At 31.9% G+C, this 10467-nt stretch overlaps 1 protein-coding gene across 1 annotated transcript; it reads right to left on the bottom strand.

Annotated features, from left to right (window-relative positions):
• Positions 1 to 3585: 3585 nt before the first annotated feature.
• On the bottom strand, positions 3586 to 6442 carry LOC147407966 (umecyanin-like). The gene is made up of 2 exons (XM_086432874.1): positions 6099 to 6442; positions 3586 to 4620 (listed from the first exon to the last, which is right to left on the bottom strand). The coding sequence occupies exons 1-2, from the start codon at positions 6223 to 6225 to the stop codon at positions 4337 to 4339; spliced, it is 411 nt and encodes a 136-aa protein (XP_086289000.1). The 5' UTR covers positions 6226 to 6442; the 3' UTR covers positions 3586 to 4336.
• Positions 6443 to 10467: the final 4025 nt, after the last annotated feature.

Raw genomic sequence — 10467 nt, 5'->3', positions numbered from 1 at the left:
ATTAATTTCAAAAATTTTAATTATGAAAATTATGAAATTATCGTTTTGCCCCCAGAGAGAACTTTTCACGTTTTAAGTCGGTTTTTAATGTTCTAGGATGTTTTAGAATCGATTTTCCGTAAGGAATTCAATGGAAATATTAGTTTGTGTCATATTATGAAATTTTTTGTGTGAAATGATCATGAACTTTATGAGGGGCATTTTCGTAATTTTGTCAAATTCTGTTAAAATTGGTGAAATGATTTATTTGGCTCCGATTTGTTATTTTATGTGTTCGAGAGAGTTTTCCTAAGCGTAACGTAGACTCTAGGGTTGTTTTGAGGTTAGGGGTATTTTGGTAATTTGGTCAATTTTTAGTGATTTTTATCATGAAACTTCTTTTTGGTCTGCAAGATGATGATTTCTATTTTCTGAGGTCGTATTTTCCTAGTGTAGCGTGGTTTCTAAGATTTTATCAATTCGAGATACCTCATCCGGATTTCTGAAACATATCTGGTAACAAAATAAAGCAATGGAATATACATCCATCATTGGGAATCATTGCGATCGGGTTGACGAGTTGATTAATCAGGCGAGTGCAAAAATGAGGTGTCTACAGATAGATATATTAGTTAATATTTTTTCAAAAACTAAAATTCATATTCTTTGTCAGTAACAAATTTCTAAGAGAGATGACCAATTTTAAGCTCGAATATATAGTTTATATGAAACTCAAAGAATTCTATGTAAATATTTTAACTTTCAAAGGTACACAAATCTTCATCCATCTACAATATAAAAATAAATTGGGTTCAAGTACATAGAGAAATCCATTGGATAGAATCAAGGCAATTCCAATTTCTATCAGTTTGGTTCCTTTTAGACCCAACTCTAATTGGATACAAAAGAAAGGGATCCAAAACTAGGATTTTTCGATTTTGATTATGATTTTGTTCTAGCTCAATGGGTACCCATTGAAACCTTAGATTACATTACTAGAATAAGAACAAGAACCCTTGACCAAGGTAATTTAAAGGTATTCCTCCAAGTTTCGGTGAAGAGGTCTTGATACCCAGGCAACGTGGGACTATTGCTCACACTCCCCCTCACGTGTAACGTGTCTCCTACATCCCCGTGATTACCCACTTTGATATCATATAAAACCCATGGGCCTAACTCAATGTGAACGTTCTTCCCATATCGCCTAGGTATCAAGACCTTGGGCTATAAACAAAACTTGGGGCAATCCTCACCTTATAAGCATGTTTTGTGAGGATGACTTAGGCCCATGCTCTTCTACAATACCATTGGTTTGAAGACATAGGGTGTATCTCTAATTTTCTCCAAAACCTTAAGTAGTTGTTCAAAAATAACCATCCTTGGATAAATGATGTGGTTATATAACATTTAAATAAATAACATCATTTATGGTATAATTTCACAATAGGTGGTCTAGGATTTTCTGAATAACAGGTTTAGATGATAAATGGATGCTTGTTCTCTCCTAGTTTTTTGGTGTTGGTTCAATTGGTTATAGAGTTACTTGGGTTTTCTTATGACAAACTTCCACGAATCACCTAGGTATTCCTCTCTGCACAGGAAGAATCACACAAAAATCTTGCTCAAAGTTGATAGATAAAATTGGGGGGGAGGGGGAGGAAAGGATAGAATTCCAAGAGCTCTATATGAGGTTGACCGTCTTACTTTATGGAACCATATACTTCCACCTATATATATTGACTAATTTCTTGTCAATGAGTTATGATAATCCGATTCTCTTTTTTCATACGCTCTTTGTACGCTCCCATCATAAAATCGTAGATCCTTTACTTTGGGATACTCAAGAAAAATATTTATGGTTTTAACTGCCAGGTCAAGGAGAGTACAAAGAATGTATGACAAAAGAGTAAAAAAAAATCATGAGTCATCGTCAATACTCCCATTACCCAAAAATGTCACAAATATATTGGAGTTTCTATCTTGACTCAATGCATTTTTCAGCCTAACTCCCCAGAGTTTCCTATTTTACTTGTTCGAAAAGGGTAAAAAGATAATTTTATATGTATAAGATAGATCCTTATGTGTAAAAATGCTATTTAAAGAAGAATCTTTAAATCTTCAAAACACTAATGTTGGAGTGACACTAACAGGGACATGGGTGACAGACGTGATGGCGCACACATAACATAGAAGTTTTTACTGGTATTTTGTGGAAAAGCATTTACGGTTATGTGTGAACCACCACGTCATTGTGTTCCCCTTTGTGTCACCCCAGCATGACTCTTTTCAAAAATATGTAATTGGAATATAATTCTATAAAACATCAAAAAAACAAAAAAAACAAAAAAAAAAAAAACTATTATATATGTGAGACGTAGTAAATCATGGCATTTTTAAGGCCACTAAGAAAATGTTTAGATCTTTAAATCTAAAGCAAAGGTTTTAGTGATATATATATATATCACTCTTTTACCAACTAAAATTGCAAATAATTACTGAGGTAATTGATTAATAGTATGGTTGTTGCAAAGGTAGTTATGAAAAAGTAAATAATTAAAATGCAAAACGGTTTTTTAGCTCTTTATATATTCGAAAACTATTGTCATGGCTGGAATAACAATTATCACCATAAAACAAAACTTTACAAGCGTTTGGTACTTGCTTTTCCCTCCAAAATATTAGTAAATTTACTCAGATACTTACTTGCCCACCATCCATTGCAGATCGATATGTTTTTTCGTATTCATTCATCAATTTTTTTCCTCGAGAAGTCATGCATTACTTTCTAAAAGAAAGGGAAAAAAACTGCAAAACTTATGTTCCGCACCAAAAATTTCATACAAATTATGATTCTTTGTAGCCTTACCAAACAAGGCATCCCATAGAAAAAAGTGGCAAGATAGAAAGTATGGCCACGATTTGTACAATAATAAATCGCCATGAAACAAAATTTTACAGGTGTAGCTAGTCCTTGGTTTCCCCTCCAAAAATCTCAATAAATTTCTTAACATGCTTACTTGCCCTCCATTGATTGTATATCGTTGTAATATTTTGTGTTCATCCATGTTTTTTCTTAGGAACTCATGCAAACTTTTTGAGCAAAAAAACATTGTTAATCATTGTGAAGTTCCCACAAAAATTGCATACAAATTATGATAGTTTGTAGACATACCAAGCAAGGCACAAGAGGAATGGAAGGCACTTCACACACACACACAAGGAATGGAAGGCACTCCACACACACACGCACACATACACACACACAAAAGTGATAAAATAGAGGTAACTTTGTACAAAGTAAACATTTATAGGGGTCTCTTCCCCATGCCCACTCCTTCCCTTCCTCCACAAGAAAATAAAGACTTTCCCACCTATTCAACGTTTGAGATGGGAAGAAATTCTAAGAGATTCATAGTTTACTAGGAATTAATTCCCCTAAAAAAATCGCTTCCACCTTGTACCATTCATTGACACCATAATTTCTCAAAAAATGAAAAAAGCCTTAATTCATTGGACTTTTCTAAATCTCAAATGTTGCTTGAGACTCTCTATCATATAAAAATACAAATTTTCTAGAAATCGGTAAAAAGTCTTAGTGCCCAGTAAATATTTTCTAGAGAAACAATCTTTTTTCCATAGGAAACCCTCGAGTAATCTCTCAACTTAATCATTTGTTCGAGGCATGTGTTTTTCAATTAAAATTTGACTAATGATTTTCTAACTCAAAAAGACTCACTCGATCTGTATGCGGCTAACGTGGCAATGGCACAAAATTGTAGACCTTTTTCTTCGGGATATAGAAGGAAAAAAGATCGACAGTTACGTGCTCTCACCACGTCAGCAACGTATAGACGGAGTACGTCTTTTTAACTTACAAAATCACGACTCTTAAATTTTTCTAACCTCAAACATTATCCACCAAGTAGACAATTAGATGAGAGGAAAAACATGAAATTTCCATAGGTCCATACTTATTTTCTAGAACTTTCCTTTTTTAATTGATTAATAAATCGAAGCCAGCATATGGTATAATCACCTAAAACTAATGTGTGTGCCTTTGTCATAAATGAATTCTAATGTTAACAACTTAAATGTATCATCACACTCTCATTATCTGGTCGAAGTCAATGATACTTGACCAGAATCCATAAAAGCACCATATATTATATGATAATGCTGAAATGACCTTAAGATTGTACCTCAAATCCCACATCTTGACATGAAATTGTATGGGAATTATAGATGTTTTTTTTATCTACGAGTAAAAAAAAACATCTATGGTTTCTATCCACATTCACATTAAGATGTAAGACATGAGGTACAATCTTGAGGTCACTCCAACATGACTCCAATTACACTAGATAAACAGTGAGACCAACAAAGATAACACACCAACGGCCGCACCAAAATTGCGAATCAAATGGGCCGAGGACTTAGGTCCGGTGTCATTAGCTGGACTAGGTGCCGCCACAACGTCAAATGTGACCGGATTACCGGCGGAACCTGGTTCGTTGGTGACGTTGATGCTAAGCTTTTGACCGGCCTCGCAATGGGTTCCAACTCCACAGTAGTAGTAGTGGGGACCATAGCATCTCAACAACTTTATAAGTGGAGTAAGTGAAGATTTGCTAACGCATGAAACTACTGGGTGGCAGGTGTAAAGCAATTGTGATTAACTTATTTTTCTAGTTCTTTTTAAAAAAATTAATAAATAATTTAATTTTATATCATAATTTATAATTTAATATATTACCAATTTTTATAATTTAAAATATTAAATTAAGATATTTTGAATTTGCTGCAAAATAAGATTAAAGGGGTATTTTAACAAATTAATTTTGCGTCCGATCTTTATCTCTCATTATAACATTGAAGATTCAAAGGATTCTTTTGTAATTTCAATGAATTATCGTGATATATCTTTGGATTACATGTGTTTAATGATTGAGATTGCATGTTTCAGCTGTATGAGTCTCTTTTCATGAGTCCATGGATTCCAAAATCTTAATGGTTGCACTCTGACGTTCATTTAGTCAAGTCAACTTGATGACTTATAATTAATGTCAGTCAATAAATATGGGTCTGACTAGTTGCACATCACTTAAGTACTAATTCAACTCTAATTTTTTTTTAATTGAATTTTTTTATTTTTAATTTTCAATTTTCATTATATGATAAAATATATATATATATATATATATATATATATATTATATATATATATATATTATATATATATATCAGTGGTTCTTGCAGATTTGTACTTTATTTTTAGATTATGTAGCTTTGAAAACTGAATCTAGAATTTATGAGGCTTATGGCGCTGTGGTCCCTTTCTAATTTTCAAGAAGAAGAAGAAAGGCGTGACAATACTTTATTTTTGACATGCAATGATAATGATAAGGTGCAACTGGTACTAGGTGATGTGCAACTAGTCAATCCCTAAAATATATATTAAATTATTTAGAGTTCGATTAGCCTTACCAACCTAGTAAGAGTTCAACTCTTACTAAGGGCCGTTGAACTCACCTTGTGGCCTCCAAAAACATGATCCGATCGCACAGGATTGTAAAGGATACATTTTTATGAACTTTAAAAATAGAAAATGTTATTTTTCACCGTTGAATTTTAATTTCAAATTTGGGAGTTCCATGAAAATCTTGAATCAAGCCTAAAAAAATATTATTATTAATTTTTTTTTTCTTAGATTTGAGTTTTTCCATGGAATCTAGAGGTTGTGGTGTATAAATATATATGTATTTTAGAATAGGATCTTAGAATGATTGACATAAAATATTAGGATGGATAAATTAGAAATAAATACATTTAAGAAGAAAATGATATATATATATATATAGAGAGAGAGAGGAGAGAGAGAGAGAGAGAGAGAGAGAGAGAGAGAGAGACATGATTCATGATAGAATTAAATGGAGAGTGGGATGTTTAATTGGTCCTCTAAATCTTCAGATAAGCTTGAATGATGATTCATCATCATTATTGTTTTTTTTGTTTTTTTTTTTTAAATGTAAGGGTTTTAATTTACAAATATTTATTTAAATTTATTGTATTTTATGAAAAAAACAAAAAATGTAATTTAAAACAAAACCCCATGAACTTACCCAATTTGTCACCGACACCAAAGGTTCTAGGTTTGGCCCAGTCTTGGTAGTAGGAGCTGTTATTGGGGACGCTCCACCCAAAGCTTCCTCCAACAATGTGAATCATGGCGTCCACTGGTCCCATCATAACACAACCCAAAGCTGCCCATATCACCAAAACACACAAGTATTTTTTCCATTTTCTTTTTCTTTTTATTCTTCTTTTCTTAATTCAAATATATCTAAGATGTTTTTCTTTTTAATTTTATTTTCTCAGCTTTACGAGCGTTAATTTGTGTCGAAGGAAGGATATGAGTAATGGGTTTCCTTCGACACAAACCAGAAGAGAATGAATGTAGTTTTCTTCAAATATATAGTGCTTCCATACATACATACATACATACATACATACATACATATTATGTCATGACTCATGACCAACATCATGGTAATGGTTGTATAACTAAAAAAGATATGTTGTATAAAATAGTTTATGAGATTTGAAATGGTCAAAGACCAATTACAATTGGGGACTACATAGTTAAATACATGTGATGAGCTATTGTGCTCTATACGAGCCAAGTTTTGATGTGGACAAATCTTTCTGTGAAGCTGTGGATTTGACAAAGAACTGCCACGTGGTTACATTTTTTGTACCACTGACCTATAATGTTTGACCCACCAATTTGTAAACCTAGAACACAAACAATCAAAATGATTGGTAAATTCAATCCATTTGGTTCTTATTTTTATTTACTGATCATTTCCAGCCTCTTGATTTGTGCAGGATAAGAAAAACATGCATAGGCTAGAAATCATCAATATAGGGGTTGAATTTTGGTGTATCTAGGTCCATGGAGTGGCCATGTGGCATTTTCACGATGGCCTTCACAACTATATGCAAAAATAGGCCCACAAAGAAAAAAATTTCTAGGGTATTTTAGAAGATATTAAGTTTACCCTGACAAAATGCAAGATTAGGTTCACTCTCCTTGACCATAAGTCAACATAGCTTTTTATTGATGATTTGACCGTAAAAATTTTATTTTTCAAAATGTTATTTAAAAGTTTAAATTACTAAATCAAAATTTGGAAATCGCAAAGAGTTTTTCATTTGGCCCTAAGACTTCAGTGTTGTCACAAAGAGCTTCCCCTTCATTCATGTTTTTGAGCATACTGTCATGCTCTTCAATTTTCAAACACCTTGGTTTTTAGATGTCAGTTGTGCCCTTACCTCACATGGCCCCAAAATGCAAAATAAATGAACAACTAATTCACTACTCTGAACACTCTCGACCCCTAACCCCTAAAGCAAATAATGAATAACTAAGATGACACAATAACAATTACGACATTTTTTTAAATCTTTGGTGGGAATAAGCAACATTATAACTGAAAAACAAAATGAAATATCGAGACCAGGATTTGGGTTTGGTCTCGTTAATAATAGACTAAGGATTTGGGTTCTCATACTTCAACCGAAACTTCCTTGAGTATACTTTATTGGTTTTTGAATCGGTACCCCTTAATCTATTGTTCTTTTGGCCTACCACAACACTCTAGCAGGTATAAATAAGAAGCACAACTAATCATAAGGTTATGGGTAATATACACTGAAGTAGAGTAAAAAAAATCAAGGCCATCTAAATTAGATGTTTTTTTGTACTGGAGTAGCTTATGACTTTTAGATTATATCAAGCAAACAAAATAGTCATGATATTCAGGCTCGAAAATTTTCACTCGGTTTATACTCAGTCGATGTGGCAAGTGCACAAAACCATAGATCTTTTTCTTCAGGATATACAAGGAAAAAGATCTATGATTTTGTGCACTGGCCACATCGATAGAGTATAGACTGAGTGAAAATTCTTGAGTCAGATTATCATTAGTCGACAAAATAACATGTAGAAAATTTTAAACAAATTTATTTTTTATTTTTATTTTTTATTGTGAGGAATTATGAGCTGTACACAAAACTTGAAATGTCTTAAGAAGTAACCCAACTCCGCTCACAAATGGACATTTCTGTTGTATTTTTATTACAAAAGCTCCACTGCATTTTACCAAGTCTGTCACTCAATAGGTCTTAAGAGTGGGATCCATATCATTTCAAAATTATGGATCAAGTTAAAAAAAGTTTTTTTTTTCTTTTTGAATCTTAATTTATTTCTATAAATTTTAGAAGGCCGTCACCTGCCACGTCAATGAGTTTTTTGAGTTACCCCATCAGGACAAAATTAACACTCTTTTGTAAATACAAAATGCAAAAGATGGGTCTGCCCGGTGAATCTATTAAAAAAGACTGAAATTTTCATTTCAGCGCACAAAACAATTTAATTCCAAAAATGATAAAATTTTCTGAATTAAAACATTTTACTTAAATGGAAACTCTTTTACTATTGTTTAAAATAACAGATATTGTTCCCCTTACGGTTTTTGTAGATGGTTAAAACAAATTCCATCTTATAAAATGTATTTTTTTTTTCCCACTTAAGTCAAATATTTGAATTCCAAAAAGAGTTGCGCTGGAACAACATTCAAATTGACAACTTTTGGGACATTGGTGTGCACAATACCATAAATGCTTTCCACTCGTATCTCGATGAAAAGTATTTTATAGACACATCCACTTCAGCAATTTCTTAAAGGATGTCAATTTCAATGTTACTTCAGCATTTTTCCTGTCAAAAATGGTATATTTATCATTTTTGAAATTAAAGTGAATGGTGGGCTGGATGAAAATTTCACAAGTTTTGGTAAATCAACCTAGTTTAAACATTGAAAACATGAGGACTTATGTTTACCAAGTTGAGTCAACTCAACAATTGAGCTATCTCAGGTAAGGCAAATAATAATTTATTAATATTAAAATTTTAATTGCATTCGTTTTCTACTAAAAAAATCTGAGTTTTTCCATTTCGGTAAATTCTCCAGTTGACTTGGTATGCTTACTCAAACGAGGACGATATTGAGTCAACTCAAAAAATCAAATAAGTTGAGTCAACTCGATGACCTTTGAAATAATGTCTTGAAATCAAGGACACCCATTTCATTTGCTGCTTTGTTTGGAAAGAACTAGACCTAATTTCCAATTTGATAGGGGCGATCAGATAATAGTAAAAGTATATAAATTATATTATGCATTTTGATTTAATGTATGAAGATTATTTAGATTTTGTAAAATATTGGTATTAGGACATGCCTTTCTCTCCTCTATGTCACTCAGTTCATATCTCCACTTGCTTTGGTTTAGTCTAGCACACATGTAGGGGTGCATTGAGTTTAGCCCCACATCGGACACTCATTGCCTTGTCTCTCTCATTATAAGTCCTCAAGCCTCTCAACTCATTGCCAATTGATTTTGAGTTGGATACTCAAATTTATCAGATTTTGATTGGATCCCAATGTCAGATAAAAATCCAATCCAATCCAATACGTGCCCAAACTGAATATCTTTGTTATTATTTTCACCATTTCAAATTTTGCTCTTTTCGTCTCAATATGGTTCATTAACAATACAAATTCCCAAAGTTTTAAAAGCATACTTAAAATCTCGTTTGACAAACAAAATGACTCAATAATTTATTTATTTTTCACAAATTTTGTAGGTAAAACTTGATTGAATCAACTGGATATGGTGTTTATTAATTATGAAACATTTTTTTTGTATAATTAAAATATTTATTATCTAAATGAAAACATGATTAAGCATAGTTTAGTTAACTTATTTTATACAAAAACTTAGAACCAGGATAGACTTAGTAAAATTTCAAATTTTACAGAGAGTTATTAGACACACATGAATTATCACATTGACAATCCAACACCACAGTGTTTTAAATTTGATTAACACTTCCCAAACTAACATAGCGTGGAAAGCGATCTTAGTAAGTCTTTTTTCCTCATTATGATAGTAAGGCTAGCCAGACTTTAATTTTATAGTAAAACATAGATACAAAATAGTTAAAAAATTAAAAAATAAAATAAAAATTTAAACGTGATCCAAGGTGTTAAAAATGGACGACTATGGAACTCCCATATTTAAAATTAAAATTAAAATATTTTATTATTATTATTATTATTTTTTATTTTTTGATAGTAGAGTATTATCATCTACGACCTTGTGGTGGTAGATCATGTTTTTGGATACCAAATATTGACGCGGTCAGGAGATTTTCTTTACTAAATTAGTAAGAAAAAGCTCTTATAAAAAAATTATAATTATATTAAGTTATTATATATAAACATAAAATATATATTAATAAATATTTATAAACAGATTTAAATAGCATATCTATGAGACGAGATGACTCGTCAACTCAGTCTAGTCCATGAACGAACGGGGCGTTAAACCTAGATTTTAAACGAGGATGTAAGAATTCGGGAATAT

Source organism: Akebia trifoliata, chromosome 3 (assembly GCF_017979445.1).
Source record: "Akebia trifoliata isolate Shusen 1 chromosome 3, ASM1797944v1, whole genome shotgun sequence".
Taxonomy (NCBI): Eukaryota; Viridiplantae; Streptophyta; class Magnoliopsida; order Ranunculales; family Lardizabalaceae; genus Akebia; species Akebia trifoliata.
This window is presented reverse-complemented; position numbering and strand designations above follow the sequence as displayed.